Genomic DNA, 20466 nt, shown 5'->3' with positions numbered 1-20466 from the left:
CTAAAGTGAATTCAGTCGGTACTTATACGTTTTTCTCCCAAGTCCAATAGTACATACAATTCAGACAAACCCCACATTTCATAGATTACATCAAATTCAAAGAATACAAAAGACTTGTCTGCTCTCTCTCTCTCTCTTCTTACCCTATCTCCCTTTTTCTGCTAAAACCCCTTTTTCATTTTTCCTTCTCTCTGCCGATAAATGTAAGATATCTCCTCCAAATCCCAATGGCGTGAAAGTGTTTAAGCTGCTGGTGAGTACCAAACAACACTTCCATTTTCATGCATTTTTTCCCATTTCCCAGTTTCAAGTTTTCACTTTTAAGTTGGCACTTTGTATTCTTTGTTTGGTGCATGCATTTATTCTCGTGCTCTGTTTGGTTGTTGCAGAATGGAGGGAAATGGGTTTTCCAGAATAGACATTCTTGGCCATTTCTCTGAGGTTTTTGATTTTTCTTTCTTCTTATTTTTTTAAATTATTTATATCGTACTAAGGTTTTCTTGATAATGGGCAGAAAACCCCCAAAAATTATTGGCGTATTTTCTTTTTCTTTTTTCCCCCTCACCTTTTTGTCGGCGACGTCTTCGTATTCGTATAGGTTTTTAGGGCAAATGTTTGTTTGGTAGAAGTAGCAGCTGTTTGTGATGTAACGTATGGAAACGATGTCGTGTGATGGCGAAAGGGGAGATAAAAAAACCACTTTTTCACTAATGAAAAAGGAAAATAAAAGTAAAAACGCGTACCCTTTTGTTTTTTATGCTCCTTTTTGTCTTCCTAACAATTCGGTTTTTTTTTCACCTTTTTATTCATCTATACTATTTATTAGGGGAGGCCCTACAATACTTACCATAAAATACCCTTAATTATACGTATTCATTAATTAATTTAATTAATATTTTTTTAGTTTATACATGTTTAAAGTTAAATGTATATAATTAGTTTTGATAGTTGTTCATTTTATCTTCTTTTTTCTCATTCAACTAAATAAATATAATAAAAATTTAAATTATGTAGAGGATCCTAGTACTATTCATCAAGGCACGTTGGAGGAATTGATTTTGGTTGTCAAATGTGAATTAACTAAAGTAATTATAATATTCTTGTTTCTTCCACAAATAACTATCTCTTTTATTAATTAATTCTATTAATAATTTTTCAATTCATGCACATCTAAAGTTAATACATTTCATCATGTGTAATCGTATATTCATTTTTATCTTCTTTAACTTTCATTTTATTAAATAAAGATAATAAAAGTTTATATTATACATGCACAAGTAGTGACTAGTTTTTATTAAAATTCCGTCATATGGGGAAAAACTAAAAAGGAAAGATCTTTTGTATTTAATTTACCATTGTATTTAGTAATAATAAAAGAATAATTTTTCAAAATACACTTAGCTTTTTCGTATTGTCTTTTGATCCTCCCAAGATTTTGAAGGAATTTGGTGATTAGTATTTTTTGTCAAGAAGTGTTGTAAATACATGTAAGTCATGGGAAAGTTTAACTAAATCTAACCAATCACATAGCTGCTATAATTTTCACTTGTATTGATTGGTTCACACTCCAAGTAATTAGCCACTCCGCTCAGAGTAACCAATGGAGATTTTGATTGGGCTTGGTGCGTCAAATTCGATGTGGACTAGAATTTTTCATGTCCTTCCAAATTTCTGCTATAACCCTTAAATTTTAAAATACATGCGTGCTTGTCTTGTTGGATTCTTGATCGGAACAAATATGTCGCGTTTGTTGTGTGTCTGACTCTTAAATTGCAAGTTCTAACACTGAATAAGTGGACTTTGTGTGTGTATTGTCAGAACATGGGTGAAGTTGAGCCTTATAGTTGTTGGGATGGGGTTGTCGATGGAGCTGCCGGAGATGAAGAGTTCGACAACATACTCAGTATTTTGGATTTTCCGATGGACAGTTTGGAAGGGGATGGATTCGTCGGAGACTGGGACGCTACCAAGTCGCAGTATCTCGGGCCTATTCCATCTGATGTCCTAATGGGGCCACCTGCGACTGCTCGAAGCAAAATCGACACTGCTCCGGTTTTACTACCCGTAGCAGCTGCTCACGTGAGTTCTTATTATTTAATTTATATTATTTTTTATTTTTGTTTGAAATAAGATGCACATGTTTGTTAGTGAAATGAAGGTAAAATGATTGTTTTTTCCTTTAATGCAAGTAAAATAGAATTTATGAATTTAATTAATTTTTTGCTTATGTTTTATTCTTTTACTGATCCAAGTTCTTTTTTAGTGTTGAATGATGATTACAATAATTAAGTGTATTTAGAAATTATTTTAAAATACATATTTGGTTTTCACAAAAAAAATTTAAGGAATATAAATATATGTTGAGATTATGTTTAGAGAATTTGGCTTTTCATGCATAATTTTTTGTTCAATTCCACATTTTCCTAAAATAATTTCTCATTGACATATATACTTCATTATTTTACAATTTTACTTCTTTTTCTTTTTTATGTATGGAATACACATCTATAAATTATGGACGCGATATATTTAATTGGAGATGAATGACATTTGTTTTACTGTACCTTTTAAATGGATAAGATGGATATAATTTTGAGAAAAATAAAAGTATTAGTGTCTTTAAGTTTTGAAAATACTTATAAAAAATGTTATTTTTATTCAAAATTTCTGCTCATAAGAGACCCACCTATACTTTTGTAACATGTTCTCGAAAAGTACTTAAAATTGCGGTTTTTTAGTTAAATTTTCCATATGATAAGATTGACTTAAGACTTAAAGAGAAAAATTTCTAAAAATACTAAAGAAAAACAAAACTTAAATAGAAAAAGTATACACTCATTTTTCACATTTTAATGTCTCAAGTATTGCACTTGAACATCTATTCATTAACTTAATTGTTATAGAAAAAATGTTATTACTTTGAAAAATACGAACTTCGTGTTTTGATGTATTTTATTTCTCTCTTCATTTAGATCTGGATTTAAATAAAGCCTAAAAGATGTAAATAATCTCAAAGTGAAAGGAAACATGATAATAGTATTCTTTTTCTTTTTGATATTTATATAATTTTTTGCTATGGAAAATTTTATTCATTAATTGCAATAAAATTGAGAATGCGTTGTATGAAAACATATAATTGTTGTGATGGAAAATATTACAACATTTTCGTTTTCACCAAATACTAAAATAGGATTTAGGTTAAAATCAAGGATGTTATAAATTAATCATTTATGCATTATTAATCAGTTAATTACCTAATTATTAAAAGTTAAATGTCCTTTTAAGTGGACAACAAAGTAATGTAATTTTTGTTTTGCAATTACAAACGTGTTTGTGGGAGTTTTCAGCATGTTTGTTTTTGTATTTTGTGTTGGCGAGAGATGAATAAATATTAAGTAAAACACCTTGAGTTGTGTGTTTTACAAACACTTACGGAAATATTTGTGATGTTCTTTATTGTCTTTGAGACAACTAGGAAATAGAAACAAACAAGAACCTCAACTTCTCAGAATGTTTTAAGGATGATATACATACTTAAAGAGCCTCTTGAAGACTTGTTCATATTGTGGAAGCATATAATAACGGAAGCCTTGAGGGTCATTGTATGCCTAAAACTTATAGATATATGTTTCTATTTCGGAACTCATCGGAGTTTACATATATAGACGGTAGATACCTATAGAAGCTTATAGGTCGGAGCCTTATAAAGGACGATGATGATGTCTTTGGAATATGTGGTGCGTATTTTTCCATTGATATCTTAAAAGCTGCTCTAAACCTAGATTGATATTTATCATCCGTTTCAGGTGTTGAAAAGAACAGGAGGTAGCAGCTCGTCGATAACCAATTAATCTATAGCGATAAAAGATCTTAGTTGAAAACTCATAATTGTATCTGAAAATTTTGGGGAGTCATTCTATAGAAGCTGTTGATGAATTCCGAACTCCATCAAAATTTTTGAAGTTTGTCAGGCCAAGTGTAAGACAAGAATGTTGATGAAAACAATGATGAACTTTAATGAATGAAAGAAAATTTGATAGACATCCTCATAGACGAAGTAAATAAGAAAAACACAATAGCGGCAATCAAAGTTGTGGAATCTCTACATATAAAATTAATATTTCAACTTTTTGAGCACTTTAACGTAAAAATTCGAGTTGCGTTGCAGTTATTTTCTTTGGTAACGCATCAAGAAAGCATGAAACCATGTGTCCACGGTTTTGTTGCATGTCCTCGAGCGATTCAAACCGTATACGTATCACAAAATCAGTTTAAGGTTAGAATATTTAGTGCTTAAAAAAACATCCAAGTATACTTGTCATAACAATTGCTAGCGGAAACTAGGTCTAAAATGCATTGTCATGACATTTATTAAGTAGATTAGTTTAGAAATTGGAAACAAGTTTGTCTACATTTACCTTTCTTTATCTGTCTTTATGTTTTATCTTTTTTCTGACAATGTGTCAAAATAAACATCAAGATTAGGTATTACTTTGGCTGTCTAATCGCACACAAAGTAGTACTCGTTTACTTATTTATGTATGTAATTTGTTTTATTCCGAGAATACGTTTCATGTTAGGAAGAGTTTGTTGCCTCTAATTATTTGCTAAATATTTGGTGTCACCCTTATTTTCACCTTTGTTGGTCTAAATGTTGCTTTTGATTTTGAACGGCTCCTTTTTCTTCATTGCCAAATGATCCTTAAAGATTGACGCAACTCCTGAGCCGAAGCAGCTGCCTTACCAACTTGAAGATACCTCCGGCCCGTCTATTCGCCGACAAAACACGTACACTGAGGTACAAGAGCAAGGTGTATTCCGGACACAAAGCCCCATTTCTGTGCTTGAAAATAGTGGCTCCTTGGCCGGGAAGAGCCCACTTATTAAAAGACATACCGGTAAGCGAACCAGATCCAAACGAGCAAGACCTTCAGGTGTAAGTCCGTGGCTTTTGATGTCACCACCACTTGCCCCGCCATCTGCCTCCAGAAAGACTCACAATGCCAGGAAAACTAAAGAGCGGAGAAGGAAATCGTCATCATTTCGGTCATCACTTGCTGTGGAAACCACAGAAGACTTGTCATATGCTGCAAAATATCAATTTCCAGCGTCTGACCATGTTGAACCGCAAAATGCTGCTCTGCAGCGTCCAGCCATTGTTAAAAAATGCACTCACTGCGAAGTAACAAAAACGCCGCAGTGGAGGGAGGGCCCATTGGGGCCGAAGACTCTATGCAATGCTTGCGGAGTCCGGTACCGATCTGGACGTCTGTTCCCGGAATACAGACCAGCAGCGAGCCCCACATTTATTCCATCTCTGCACTCGAACTCGCACAAGAAGGTCATCGAGATGAGATCAAAAGCTAAACAGCAGGTGAGTAACATCGAGGAACACCCAGTTTCGCCCCAGATGGAATTCATTCCCATGAGTAGCTATTTATTTGATCCTGTATGCTGAAAACAGGTGGTGTCTCTTTTTAGTTAGGATTAAAACCAATTTTAGTTCTAGTGGTGTTGTGTCAGGTGGTGTTGGGGTTGAGTTTTCTTGGTGAAATGTAGTTAGAATCTTGTACAAAAGTTGAGGTGAGTTGTAGGTTTTAGGATAATTGTCGGAAAATGGAGCAAAGGAGCAGATGTGTTCACTAGATTAGTGCGATGACTCATGAGAAGCTGGAACTAGGTGCAAGAATTGCAGTCTTGTTATGTTGAATTCAGAAATATTTAATCATATTTTCTTTCTTTAGTTTGTTTCTTTCACATTTTTTGTTTACATGGTGGTAATAATGCTAGGCAGTTCATCAACTTCTGTGAGATTTTATTCATCCAACTGCTCTGGTGATACGCTTCATGTGGGTTTGTGCTCACCATGATGCTATTATCACATAATTGAGCAACACATCGATTTAATTAATAAAATAAATTTATGATTTTAAATTTGTTCGTAGGACCTCTAATCTTAACCGCAAAATGAGTCGGGCTTTGAATCTTATTGCACAGAAAACACACTCAAGTTTAATTTGTTACGTGCAACAAATTGAGCTGGAATGAGTTTCAAGAAGTTGATTTTGATTTTCATCCCGTCCTCTTGTACTTATTAATTTGATTAATTAATTTTTAGTCAAGAACTCTTTATTAACCTTTTTTTTTTCTTTTTTCTTTAGAGCACGTTATTTGTGCTTGTATTAATTTAAATTACCCCAATTTATTAGGGGATGGTAGGTGGGTTTGAGGTGATAGGGCAGGACACTTGATGAGTTCATATACCAGAATCAATTGAATACATGTAGTAGTACATAATTATATAATTTGGACCATGCCCCAAAGTACAAATAAATATTCACTACCTGTCTATACTCTTGTACTTTGATGCCTAATTTTCTCCAACCATGGAACATAAACATTAATTCATTTTATACAAAATACTGCAGGAAAAAAAAAAAAAGAAATTGAAACCGTCTGGGTTGAAAGTCAGATTAACGAAACTTTTGAATTTTCAATGACAAAAATACTGTACATTTCTCGTAACAAGTATTAATTGTATTTATCATGTAATCGATTCGATCCTGTCAGACTTGATTTTAATAAGATTCTTTTCAGTCTCTACAACCTTGGAGCTCAATAGAATTCCGATCTTGATTTTTGTGATTCGACAATAAATCCCATCAATTATAGAATCAATAATGTGATGATATGACATGATTCTTATGATATATTTAATATTTTTACGTTCACTCTTCATTTATGGCATTGCTAAATAACTAAATTCAAATTTTGGAATACGTCGAAAGTCCGACGATTAATGTGATTTATTCAATTAAAAAACTTCAAATTACAATAAGGAGAAAAGGGAAAGAAAAAAAAAATAGAGAAAATAGAAAATAACTTCGATTAAGGGCGTTGTTTAATCGAAATATTTTTCTTCTTATTTGTTTACCTGTATCAAAATTGGTATTAATTCCTTTCTAATTAAGCATAACCTCGTAATTAATAAATCTTTGCATCGAGGTCGTCGTAATTTATTCTCGTACTTATGTGGTCGAGAATTTATGGACACGTTTTATTTTACATAATTCCATGTACATCAACATTAAGACTAACTAATTAATACTAATTCATATGTCCCATCTTTTGTATATTTATTATTATTCTCCTCAAAGTCAATAAGAGTATAGTAATAAAATAAAAATAAAGAAGAAGGTGCTAGAGCTAAGCGCACGTGCCTCATTGAATGCATTTGGTCCCCTTGGTTCTTTCGATCACGTGAGATCTTGTATTAATTGGGGGAATAAGATTTTTTATCCCATAAAGTACGCTTGTTTTAATTTTGGTCTCATAGATTATGAGATTAGTATTTTCAATCTCGTAATTTATAAAAATTAATATTTTTTTATCGCTATCCATATTTTTGTTTATAATTTAACATTGTTGAGCACATTGTTGTTAAATATTTTTTGGCTAAAGAAAAAATTAGAACGTTTTTCAATTTTGGACTACTTTTAGGAGGAAATACAATTATATTTGAGGGGAGGAAAACAATAATAATTTTAATTTATTTTTTTTTCTAATAAGTTTGAGAAGAGAAGTAGGTCGTGGGTAAAATTCTGTTGGAGTGGTAACGCTAAAATCAAAAATTTATATGTTATATTTCATATTGGTATTTAATTTGGATTGTATTATATGTTACACTTGAATTATTAATGAATTTGAAATTATAAATTTCAAAGATCTAATAATACGTTGTTTAGATAGTTTAAAATTTAAAAAAACTTAAATACTTTAACTTTAAATTCGAGATATACAAAGTTATTTGAATTTTTTTTTTCGAAATTCTTTCCTCAAAATTTAGATCTATCAATCCAAATATTACTTTATTTCACAAGTATGTCTGTGGTTAAAAGTTTATTGTCATTTCTAACTTCAAATAATTTTTTTGCGCCCAATCTCATTATTAAAAAAATTCATTTTATGTCACAAAAAATGTGATTTGTTAGCCAAAAGAAAAAGAAAAATTGTCGAAAATGGAGGGAAAATATGTGTAAACTATTAGCTGAATATTTATTTTATTTTGAGGGGTGGCAGTAGTTGGGGAACGTTGGGGGTGGCATAAATGTCGGATGGACAGTGCAGCTTGCATGTCCTCTTGCAACGCAAGTTGGGATTGTGAAAATACCCATATTACCCTGAGTGCCCAGTTATGGGTAATGGGTAATGGTCCCTCACAACTCACAACAACAGTGTTACGTCCTTCATCAAAATTACTAGCCATGCAGGATGAGGATGAGGATAATGCAGCACCAGCACCAGCACCCCCCTATCAACCACAACAATCTCTCTCTCTTCCTCTCTAATAAATATGTATTTGTAATTACGATAAAATGCAATAATTATAAGTTAAAGAAGAATATAATATTATCTACACTCGTTTAAACAACTCAAATTTAATTTGAATTTTAAATTGTTTAGAATTATTTGATTCGATCATTATAACTTATTTAGATTAATCCTGATATATAAGTCATTTAAGTGACAATTATCTCTGTAGGTCCTCCAAATTCAAATTTATTGTTCCAAACGCAACCTAAATTATCTATTTTCACCCCTGAAAAGAGAGTGCAAATGTCAAGGTGTGGATTTCTATGTATGTACAACATTTGACAAAGAGCATGTCCTAAATTACTATAAATACAGTTGCAATCTATTATTTCTCAGCCAACAACCTTAAATTATTTGGGCATATATGATACATAGAAGAAAGTGGAGGTTTTTCATAGTCAAGTTCTAATCCAACATAGAGCACATACTTAGTTCTTGACATCAACATTCCTCCATATCCACCTACTCTTGGAAACTATTGATACTTTAGATGTGTAAGAAGAGATTTTGGCTCTATATATATCTAGAACCATACAGTATTATTCCATTACAAGGGTCTATTATTTTCTTCCAAGGACCACCTAAGATAAGGACAAGTCCTAGGGCTGGCTTTTTGGGCCCCATGCCTACATAATTTGGTTTTCAAGTACTTTTGGTAATTGCTCTTGCAACAAGTCTTTGTATTTATAGGGTGGCACACTGGTTCAATTGATAAAAACGAATCACTTTTTATTATTTTTTCGATTTCATGATCATATTCGTATATGAAGTTTGCAAGTATTTGATTCTACTCATGATAGTGATCGAAGTCGAAATGATTTTAATTTTTTTGTGACTAAAACAAAGAAATCCAATATATAGTCTATCAAAAAGTTGTGTGTTCGATTCTCATATCAATTTTATAATTTTAAGGGCATTTTTAATTTATAATGATAATCGGAGCTGAAGTCATATGAACGACGAATAAGGAAAATCATGGTGTGTGTGTGTGTGTAAATGTGGGGAAAGGGAAATTTTAATTTGGATCCGATTCGATCGAACTTAAATTACTTATATGACAAGTGCAATATACTTGTAGAGTGATTAGTGTACAATTTTAGAAAAAATAATCAATTACATAATAAATATGATATATTTATTTTGTGATTAGTTTAATTTAATCAAATTTAATTGGAACGAAAATTTTTTTATGGAGAAAAGAGGGAGGTGAAGACACATTATTAAGAAGGAGATTAGGTTGTGAGTACAGAAGAGGCACCACTCGCAGTGTCTGTCACATTTAATGTTGGTTTGAAAGGACATGTTGGCAATTTGTGCGGTATGTCTGTGTCAATGTTCTCCCTCCCACCTACCACTTTCAAATTCTTTGCAGTGTGGTTTCCCAAATATGGTTTAAAATGTATGGTGAAGGGTATTCATTTTCAGCTGTGTGTGTGGCATTATCGATAATAATGAGCTTGGCCATCTACAAGCTAGTTCAACTCATGCTATGTTTGATACAACAATTTCAACTACAAATGGACATATACATATGTGTGTATCCTAGGTGCAGATGGTTTTAATTGAAATATAATACATTTAAGGTAACGCGGGCTTTAATTCTCTATTTTAAATTTGTATTTTATTCAATATATATATATATATATATATTGTATATAAAATTTATGTCATCTGCATGTTTAAAAATTTTTAAATATTGTGTGGTGTCTAAAGATATATAAGGAGCAGTTCAGATTTTTTATTTTGAATTTGTATTCTATTCAATATTTCAAGGTAAAATACATATTATCTTATGTGATATCTAAAATATTCAAATAGTTTACTGTTATAAATATATATATATATATATATCACATAACCCTCTTTGTTTTTTTTAAAAAAAGGTGTATATTAACCCCCTCTCCTTTAAAATTGTATTTCACGCGCACACAATGCGAGTGAGTATGTATTTTTTTTATAAATGACCACACTACCCCTATTTTTAAATTATTCATATTTTAAAAATACAATGTAAAAAATATAATTTAAGTTATATGTATATATATGTAATGAAACCTTGAGAGATATAAAACGGAGAAATGGAGATAACTCGCCGATGGACGGGAGATTGGTTGTGGGTGGATAGTCAAAATGCTCGTCACTGGACGGAGTTTCCAACAATAGTAGATTCGAGCCAAGAGATGGTCAGACGGCAGAGAAAAAACAATAGAAGATGGGGGTGCGGGTTGGGGTTTGTTGAGCAAAAAAAATAAATATAACTCGCCCACAGATTGGATATTTTCGATGGGTGAGGTTCAAAATGTTCGTCGTTGGACAGGTTTTCCAACAATGATAAGCTTGCGTCGAGAGGTGGTCGGATGGCGGAGAAAAAAGCAATAGAAGATGGGGGTGCGGGTTAGAGTTTTTTAAGCAAAAAAATAGAGATAACTTGCCAAGAAATTGGAGATTTGCGGTGGGTAGAGTATCGAAATGCTTGCTGTTGGACGAGCTTACCACAATAGCTTTCCAATTGTGGTAAGCTTGCATCAAGAGGTGGTCGGACGGTGGAGATATGAAAGGAAAAAAAATTAGATTTAGAATATGTACATACAAATATATATACATATCTATATATTAAAAAATATATAATTATCTATATATTAAAATAATATATTTTAATTTTTTATATGTATGATTAAATTTGACTCACAAGTTTAGATTAAATTAAATATAGGCATTGATTTAAAAAGTATTTTTGTCATTTCAACATCAAAATCATGTTTAATACACTAGGGGCAATGTGCACCTTTTTAAAAAATATAGAGAATTATATAGTATTTTTTTTCATCACAAGAGTCTAATTGAATATTTTGGATATCATATGCTAAAATGAATTTTACCCAATATTTCACTTACATATATATGGCACTTTTATAATATTTACATCGTCTGTATATTTAAATATTTTTTACATCTCGTGTGGGGTATATAAATAAAAGATGTAAGAGTGAAATTTTAATAAAAGTTGGGGCTAATAAGAGTTTTTGTTTAAAAAAAGAAGTGGTTGTCAACAAACCAATGAATTTTGCAACAACTTAAAGCAAGGACAAAATGAAGATTCAACTAATACCAATCATGAGCTGAGGAAATATGTGTAAAAGTTCAGTTTTAGCTTTGTAGCTAACATATCTCACTTAACTAAGTTGTCATGACGGTGATGTTGATTTCTATGTATTTGTCATTGTTCACAACTCAAAATTCACCTCATGTTTTTTTTTTTACTTTTTATTATTTCAGGTGTTTCCGTCCTATATTAATGATCTTGCTAGAAACATGCAACCTTGAGTGGTGATCTCGATCTTGGCCACGTAATCTCCCAAGATCTAATATTTGGGTCCTAAGGATAAAACAAGAACGTGAGACTCATCGAGTTCGTCCTCGACAACAACCGTTAGACGCTCAAGTTAGTTTGATCGAAGTGAAAATATGCGATCTGATGAGAGTAGGTTGAAAATAATAAAATGCCAGTTACCTCAGATTATGTGCTTCAGGGTATTTATAGGGCCCAAATGTTCACTGTTGTTTGGACCACATGTCGCCAGCTGCTATGACGACATCCTTGATCGGACGGCTCAATCTTCACACTTTGTCCAGGTCTTCTTTTAGGATATTTATCCGGGCTGGATTCTGGGTCGCATGACCCAGTAGCGGAAGAACGCGGATCTTCTCCTATAATTACGAAAATACCCTTCGTTAAAAATATTTTTTATATTTCAGCCAAAAATTGGGGTACTCCCCATCAACTAAAAATGAAATGTACCAAAGAATTAAATTCCTCTAATAAGTGTGATTCCAAGATTTATCCCTATTCGTTCATATGTATCCACCTTACAATCCAACTATGTACCACTTGTACGCCAATTCTAGAATTTAGGATATGATTGTTTAATTTTGAAATTGGACTGCTGGGATAATTCCTTTGCCTTCAACAATTCAACTTAGGAAAATCAATATTCTATGTATTTTATTTAAATTTTATTTGACCTGTCTATGAAAACACGTCTATGCACAATCAAGGAAGAATAAAGTATTTTTTGTTAACAATTCAATATTATATGTACAAACATGTTTAATTTTTAATCATTATTTCATTCGCACACGCTTCTATGCATTTCAACTATTATTCTTTAAATAGTTTTGAGTATTATCATGAAATAATCTGCATGTCGTTAATAGGAATTTTGACGTAGACAAGAACTGACTTAAGAAGAAATTTTCAATTCTTTTCAATTAAAATGGTCTAAACATGCTTGAACGAGCTCCAAGTATGGGGATTAATGTACCTCAGGGTATTTATATACAATTTCACTATTAAATACAAGCAACTATAACCTTTAGGGATGTACTTACACTTTTGCAAAGAATAATGAATATTTCTGTAACTCATAAAATATAAATGTAATTTATCAAATAATAAACTAGCTCTGTTGTAGTTGAATTTGTATAAAAATTAAGGATAATTGTACTCTTCTTTCTTGAAATTTAGTGTAATTACACATAGACCCCTGTAATTTGAGAAATTACATCTAACACTCCCAAAATTTGCTTCCGTCTAACAAATAAGTCCCTATATTAGGGAAAATTTACCAAATTTGCTTATATTAATAAAATAAAATTGAAAGAAATCTATATTTACCCCAAATTGACTTAAAACTGACTTATAGTAGGTCAAATAATTTTTTTATGATCAGATTATCCTCATACATCTTCATGCATGCATTTATCCACATACGTCTTCATGCCTTAATGCATATGAGGAGGTATATTTTCACCATTATAAGGGTAGTTTAGTTGAAAAAAATATTGTTTGACCTGTAATAAGTCATTAATAAATCAATCGAGGATAAATATCAATTTTTATTCAGTTTTTTTGTTAATGTCAGCAATTCAGTATTTTTTTTACTAATTGGAGGACTTATTTGTTAGATGAAAGCAAATTTAAAGGGTGTTAGATGTAATTTTTCAAACCACATGAGATTACGTGTAATTATACCAAACTTTAAGGAAGGGGGGTGTAATTATCCCTAAAAATTAACTAGCAAAAAGGATGGTCCACCCTCAAAGGAAACACGAGTTTTTAGCCATTCCTCCCAAAAATGCCTTTTCGAGAACTAAAGTCGCATTTCCCTTTTAAGACCATGCCAAGAGAAAAAGATCATATTGACTTTGCAATTAAATTTTCCATGTTAATTCATCACTTTCAATGCTAAGGTCGATAAAGTCCAACCCGTGTGTCCAAATTTCCCATTTCAAACATCAACAATAATAATAACTACTTATAAGAAGACATTGCACGTGTCTGCATAATTTAATAAAATAAATAAAAGATACAATCAATAATTGATCAAAATCGATAAAATAAATTTACTTTAGATATGTATAAATAGACATTTATCGATAAGCAATTAGTTTTAAAAATATGGTTATTCTATTGAAGGAATAAATAATAATAATTTATTTTGTTATGATTAATGGGAAAGCAGTAGGAGCGGGAAGAGCTATAATACACTAATGGAGATCGAAAAATACAGATATTATATAGCGTAAACGCAATATATGACAATTATTTAGAAAAATAGAATCATACAACATGTTTAAAATAGGGTTAATTTTCATCCCTCAAGTATGGGTATAATTGAATTTATCCCCTAAATTATAAAAGGTAAAACAATTCTCTCTTATAATATGAATCAAAATTTTTAGGATGAAAATACTGTTAAATTTACACCCCTGAAATATGTTTATGACGATCATTCTCTTAAATTATAATTTGAATTATTATATTTTTTATTTAAAATAAATATCATCCAACATTTGTGGTTTTTATAATTATTTTGTCAGACGTTGTTGCCTTTCATACTTTAGGGGCGGACAATGTAATTCAAACATATTTCAATGGTGTAAAATAGATTTAATTTTCCTCCTCATTTTGGGTATTCTTGTCATTACACATCATTGCTTGATGTATCATGGCATGTCATGCTGAGTCATTATTAATTGCTGACGTATCATAATGCTGCAAAAAATTAACACCATTCAATTTTTATGATTTGACCGTTAACGACATGAAATTTTTATGTTGGGCCCCATTAGAATTTTTAAATATTAAATATATATATATATATATATATTCTAAAATTATATTATTTTAATTTTATAATATATGACAAAAAATTTATTGAAATATTAATTTTTAAGGCAAATTTATATGTGCGGATTCTTGGAATTCATTACCATCCCTAATTGTTCATACTTCAACTTACTCTATAAATTCTTTTGATTTATTTATTTCTCATATTTTAATTATAATACAATTACATGAAAAATAACATAATAAATAACAACAGTATCGGACATACGAAAGAAAAAGCTTTCCAAATATTTTAATTGAGAATACAAATTTCTCAGTTACTCTATAAATTTATTATTTATAGAATTGGTCATATTTTAATTTTTGAGAATACAAAAATATAGAATATTATGGAAGCCGAAAATTACAAATAAGGTACAAAAAAAGTTTTAAAGTAAATTTTAAATTATTATTTTTATTTCAAATTTGGTCCCTAATCTTTTCAAAATATCATAAAACTATCGAATTGTAGTCAAAACATACTAATACTCCTTTAACCGTATTCGAAACATATTGAATGTACCTTATATCATATTCAGTTATAACCAAAAGAAAAAAAAATACATACCGTATTTAATTTTGTATTTTCTTTTTATTTTGAGAAATTTTTGTAGCGGTATACTATACGCATATCATACCGTATAGGTACCGTTTTATCCGAATCATATCATATCCGGATCCGAAAAATATTGATGTAAAAAAAGAAACATTAATTTTGACAGTGTTGGTAAAAAAGGGAACAGAGGAAAACAACAAGACGCTCACTCAAACTCACCACTACGTACGCTTCCTACATGCCGGATGCACGCACCAAACACGCCCTTATTTCTGTCCTTTATGCGCGTCCAGTTCACGCTCATCTTAACTTTTGCAATTGGAGCGTGAAATTATGCGGATGTTTGTGATATCTCATGCTCTGTAATCAGGAAATAGCAATTGAGAGTGTGTGATGGTAAAGGATCTTCTATTCCACTACATATTATAAAATGATGTCACATCTGTATATAATAATTTAATTAAAATTTACAATTAAATCAATCACTTATCTATATTTTATTATTAAATAGAAAAAGATTTTTGGTATTTCATATTTTTTTGTGAAGAAGGGGGAGGGAGAAGGGTCGTATTTTTTGTTCTGTACGATAGCGTGCATTGTATTTTTGATCGTACAAATTACGATTTAGCACATTTAATTTGATGGGATAAAATTGTAGCACATCTGATCCTATAATTTATAAAGTTATTTTATGACAAAATGTGCAATAATTTTTATAGAATGAAATAAAAACTAGTACAATATTTAACAAAATGTAGTGAAGTGGTAAAAAGGAAGAAGTGAGAAAGAGAAGGTAATAAAGCGGGAGTAAAGGGTGTGAGGGTGAGGTGAAATAAGTGAAGATAACTGATTGAGAATTGAGAAGCCGTACAGTTGGGAGCGGCAGTGAAAAGGCCGTGTCCCGAATATATCGCCACATTATCTCATATTTCAACCGCCCGACCCGGTATTTTCTCAACCTATTATTACCTCTCCATCTCTTCCACTCACACCCCAGTCCCCACACTTTTTTTTTTTTTTTTATCAAAAAACAAAAACCTGCCTGCAATGTAATTAATACTCCCTCTCCCTATCATGTCTTAATTTTTTGTTTTGATTTGTCCTAAATTATTTTTAATTTTGGTTCTTGATGGTATTACTTATTTTTATAATAATTTTTCATTGAATATAAATACTAGACATGTAGTTTTATATGAAAATTATTAAAAAAAATTATAAATATGAACACCAGATATAATATTTTTAATTTACTAAGTGACGCGAAACAGTATTTATTACAAGAAAATAAAAATAAAATTTAAAATCATTTTAATTTAGAAATCTGAAGTTTATGGAAATTGTGCCTTTTTTATTTAATAATGAGTGCAAAAGAAAAAAAGTAGGGATGAATGAATCAATGTGATAGGCAGATAGATAGATAGAAACAACTCGCAAATACTAGGGCGACGTCGTTTTATATTGACTTCGACTTCGTAATGGAAATGAAATGAAACCAGACTCCGACATGAATTAAAAGAGAGTGTTATTTTGACTCTGCAAAAAAGGGGTTTTAGAGCGAGAAAATCGCTAATGCGAAGAGCGTTTTTCCGTCAACTTTTCCGTAACTGAAACCGCGATCTTTTAGGCGATGTTTGGGTATTACTAGTACTACTACTACTACTACTACGTAGTGGGAATCGTACTCCACCGGAGTTGAGTTGAGATTTTTGTTTTCTTGTTTCAATCTCAGATTCGTAATTTCCTTTTAACTCCAGATTCCTCTTACATACATACATACGTACATTGTGTCCGTTCGTTCTACTTGCGGTCGCGGTGTGGAGAGGCTTTGCAGCTCAAGACTCGGAACGGTTTCTTCCCAACTTCTGCAGTTTCATGGTGAAAAGCACTGAAATATTACATGTACTTGAGTATGGATATGATGCTGGCAGTGTTCTGACGATTTTGATGTATTTCTTTAGCTTTAGTGTTGAAGAGATGGTGAGTGCTCGCGGGTTCTTGCTGTGATTTTCGGTTTTAAGAGGTAATGCTGTAGATCTCTCCTTCCGGGTTTTCTTTTTTTTGTTTTTTTCGTGTGCTTGGAGTTAATTGAATGACTGTTTTGCTTGTAGTGTTTTCTGGGCTTCTGTGATTTATATGTTTTAACTGATTTCGTTTTTGCTTTGAGTTGAATCCGTTTCTGAATTCCTGCCCGCCCTTGATTACTTGCAGCGTTTGTTGAACAAGGAGTGGAGTTCTTTCTGTTGTTTAGAGAGCAGAGTTTACAAATATATTTATATATATATATATATATATAGAGAGAGAGAGAGAGAGAGAGAAGGAGGAGGAAATATGAAGGAGGTGGCGGAGAAAAGTTTGGATTCGGAGCTGTGGCACGCGTGCGCCGGAGGCATGGTTCAAATGCCGCCGGTGAATTCCAAAGTATTCTATTTTCCCCAAGGCCATGCCGAGCATACTCTCACAAGTGTGGACTTCGGGACGTTGCCCAGAATTCCGCCTCTGATTCTCTGCAGGGTTGCTTCGGTTAAGTTCTTGGCCGACCCTGAAACAGATGAAGTCTACACGAAGATTGGGATGATTCCAGTTGGGAAGAACGAGCATGGTTTCGATGATGATCGAGTTTTGGGAAGTAATAGATCTGAATCCAGTGAGAAACCCACTTCTTTCGCGAAGACGCTGACCCAATCCGATGCCAACAATGGTGGGGGTTTCTCTGTCCCTAGATACTGCGCTGAGACTATCTTCCCGCGTCTGGATTACACTGCCGATCCACCGGTGCAGAATGTGATTGCTAAAGATGTTCATGGTGAGACTTGGAAGTTTAGGCATATCTACAGAGGGACGCCGAGGAGGCATTTGTTAACAACTGGATGGAGTACTTTTGTGAATCAGAAGAAGCTCGTCGCTGGAGACTCAATTGTCTTCTTGCGAGCGGAAAATGGAGATCTTTGTGTTGGCATCCGGAGAGCGAAGAAGGGTGGCGGAATTGGTGCTAATGAGTCCTCATCTGTGTGGAACTCTGGCTGTGCCGGTGGATTTTCTGCATTTCTGGAGGATGAGAACAAGTTGATGCATAGAAGTTTTGGGAATGGAAATCTGAGGGACAGGGGAAGAGTGAGACCTGAATCCGTCGTTGAGGCTGCTTTCTTGGCAGCCAACAGCCAGCCTTTTGAGGTGGTTTATTATCCACGTGCAAGCACACCGGAGTTCTGTGTGAAGGCCTCGTCTGTCAGTGCGGCCATGAGGATCCAGTGGTGCTCTGGCATGAGGTTCAAGATGGCATTTGAAACCGAGGATTCATCCAGAATTAGCTGGTTTATGGGGACTATAGCGGCTGTTCAGGTTGCTGATCCCATTCGGTGGCCTAATTCTCCATGGAGACTACTTCAGGTAATGCACTGCTGCTTATTGTACTATCTGCAAAGTTGAAGACAAAGATTCTGTTACTTTTGTTGTAAAGACTGAATTCTGTTTCGGTTGTTCTGCTGGTTCATTACTAATTTGTTTCAATTTTCTCTTTTATGAAAACTGTTCTCTTATTTCTTTGGGATCCCATGGCTGAAGAAATTCATGGTCAGCCTGATGAGTTCGTAATAGTAAAAAGTGTTGAAATTAATAAGAAATTAGTTCAAGAATAGTTATCACAAACATGATTATGGAATAAGCTGTTTATTTTTTTTTATTTTTCTCACAGTCATCATTTTCCTCTCCAGTGAATAAGCAGTTATACTTTGCTGTGAACGGACTTTAGCCGTGAAAAAGAGTTTGGGGCTGAGTCATCCATGTCGATCTTGCAATAATGAAATTTTATTTGGAATTTTGAAAATGAATACCATCCCAATATTTGTGATGTTTTCTCCTTGCACCACTTTATTGCACAGGTGACATGGGATGAACCAGATCTGCTGCAAAATGTGAAATGTGTCAATCCGTGGCTGGTTGAAATGGTATCGAATATGCCAGTCCTCCATCTCTCACCCTTCTCACCTCCAAGGAAGAAGTTGCGTTTACCACATCATACAGACTTCCCACTTGACGGCCAATTTCCAATGCCGTCATTTTCAGGCAACCCCCTTGGCCCAAGCAGTCCCTTGTGTTGTCTATCTGACAACATTACTGTAGGCATACAGGGAGCCAGGCATGCTCAAATTGGAGTCCCGTTTTCGGATCTCCACTTTAGCAATAAACTTCAGATGGGACTGTTACCGGCCAGTTTCCTGCGGCTTGATCCTCATGCTAAAGTTGTTGATGGTACAGCTCGGGGCAACATGGATGGTAATGAGAATATATCTTGTCTATTAAGCATGGGTAATTCCAGTCAAAAATCGGAGAAAACTGATGGTGCGAAGACACCCCTATTCGTCCTCTTTGGTCAGCCAATACTCACAGAGCAGCAGATGTCTGTTGATCAGTCCTTGGCATTAGGAAGGAGTTCCTCAGGTGGTACACCAAGCAAGATCGAGAGTTCTGCTCCTGCCCCGAAAAGTTTGTCTACTGCCCAGTTTTTCTGGAAACAAAGCCATCATGCTACTGAACTCACCCTGGATACTGGTCACTGCAAAGTATTCTTGGAGTCGGAAGATGTGGGTCGAACTCTTGATCTCTCTGTGCTTGGATCATACGAAGAGCTATACAAAAAGCTAGAACACATGTTCGGGATAGAAAGATTGGAGATGTTGAGCCATTTGTCGTATTGTGATGCTACTGGTGCTGTTAAACAAGCTGGAGAAGAACCATTCAGGTGACGCTAATCATCCTACTGCCTTTTACTTTGCATGTAGCAAAGATCTAGATTGCACAATAGGAATGCTAATTTCCATTTGTTTGTATTGCATCATCACATTCTTGCTCGCTTTCCATGCCTGCAGTGAGTTCATGAAGTCTGCTAAGAGATTGACAATTCTTATGAAACCGAGCAGCAACAATGCTGAACGGTAAATGCGATATAATTCATTCTCCCATTGATTTCTTTTTGTTTGAGATCAATACCAAGTAATCTCGACTGGCTAAACATTTGTTGGAAGATCAATGACTTTGATTTTAAGTTGGGAGTCCCCCCAAACTGAAGGATCTCTAAATATGTATCTCAGGAAATTGATCACCGGTTTGCCCACTGCTGAACGTGGACTTAATTCTTCAAAACAAGCAGGACCCATGAGCATATTCGCATAGCACGAGCTTTCAAGTCAATGCATGACACCATTGACCAACCTCTAAGGAACTGTGGTTCGTCCGGTTAGGTAGAACTTGTGTATGTGTGACATATGAATAGATGTCCATAATTCCGCACACTTCTAGCACTAAGCAGTGTAGCTGGATGTATAGATCAGTGCATGCCCCCCCCCCCCCCCGCCCCCCTCCTCCCATTCTG

At 33.4% G+C, this 20466-nt stretch overlaps 2 protein-coding genes across 4 annotated transcripts; both read left to right on the top strand.

Moving 5' to 3' along the window:
• On the top strand, window positions 17-5757 carry LOC105170726 (GATA transcription factor 11). Of its 2 annotated transcripts, XM_011091617.2 has the most exons (4): window positions 17-253; window positions 390-441; window positions 1819-2079; window positions 4709-5757. In XM_011091617.2, the coding sequence occupies exons 2-4, from the start codon at window positions 391-393 to the stop codon at window positions 5456-5458; spliced, it is 1062 nt and encodes a 353-aa protein (XP_011089919.1). In that variant the 5' UTR covers window positions 17-253; window position 390; the 3' UTR covers window positions 5459-5757. The 2 variants fall into 2 exon arrangements, with proteins under 2 accessions (XP_011089919.1, XP_011089920.1); XM_011091618.2 differs by lacking the exon at window positions 390-441 and having other exon boundaries at window positions 18-253.
• Window positions 16618-20441, top strand: LOC105170725 (auxin response factor 18-like). 2 transcript variants are annotated; one of them, XM_020696559.1, is made up of 6 exons: window positions 16618-16973; window positions 17057-17118; window positions 17307-18485; window positions 18977-19836; window positions 19964-20029; window positions 20186-20441. In XM_020696559.1, exons 3-6 carry the CDS (start codon window positions 17427-17429, stop codon window positions 20265-20267), a joined length of 2067 nt encoding a protein of 688 aa, XP_020552218.1. In that variant the 5' UTR covers window positions 16618-16973; window positions 17057-17118; window positions 17307-17426; the 3' UTR covers window positions 20268-20441. The 2 variants fall into 2 exon arrangements, with proteins under 2 accessions (XP_020552218.1, XP_011089918.1); XM_011091616.2 differs by having other exon boundaries at window positions 16618-17118.

The sequence above is a fragment of the Sesamum indicum genome, linkage group LG9 (assembly GCF_000512975.1).
Source record: "Sesamum indicum cultivar Zhongzhi No. 13 linkage group LG9, S_indicum_v1.0, whole genome shotgun sequence".
Taxonomy (NCBI): domain Eukaryota; kingdom Viridiplantae; phylum Streptophyta; class Magnoliopsida; order Lamiales; family Pedaliaceae; genus Sesamum; species Sesamum indicum.
This window is presented reverse-complemented; position numbering and strand designations above follow the sequence as displayed.

What these genes read in the sequence shown, in the direction of transcription:
- LOC105170726 (XM_011091617.2), top strand. Translation starts at nt 391, where the DNA reads ATGGAGGGAAATGGGTTTTCCAGAATAGACATTCTTGGCCATTTCTCT. An exon ending in TTCTTGGCCATTTCTCTGAG is followed by an intron (nt 442 to 1,818) that starts GTTTTTGATTTT and finishes GTGTATTGTCAG; the next exon opens with AACATGGGTGAAGTTGAGCC. An exon ending in TACCCGTAGCAGCTGCTCAC is followed by an intron (nt 2,080 to 4,708) that starts GTGAGTTCTTAT and finishes TGATCCTTAAAG; the next exon opens with ATTGACGCAACTCCTGAGCC.
- LOC105170725 (XM_020696559.1), top strand. Translation starts at nt 17,427, where the DNA reads ATGAAGGAGGTGGCGGAGAAAAGTTTGGATTCGGAGCTGTGGCACGCG. An exon ending in GCTGGAGAAGAACCATTCAG is followed by an intron (nt 19,837 to 19,963) that starts GTGACGCTAATC and finishes CCATGCCTGCAG; the next exon opens with TGAGTTCATGAAGTCTGCTA. An exon ending in AGCAGCAACAATGCTGAACG is followed by an intron (nt 20,030 to 20,185) that starts GTAAATGCGATA and finishes TATGTATCTCAG; the next exon opens with GAAATTGATCACCGGTTTGC.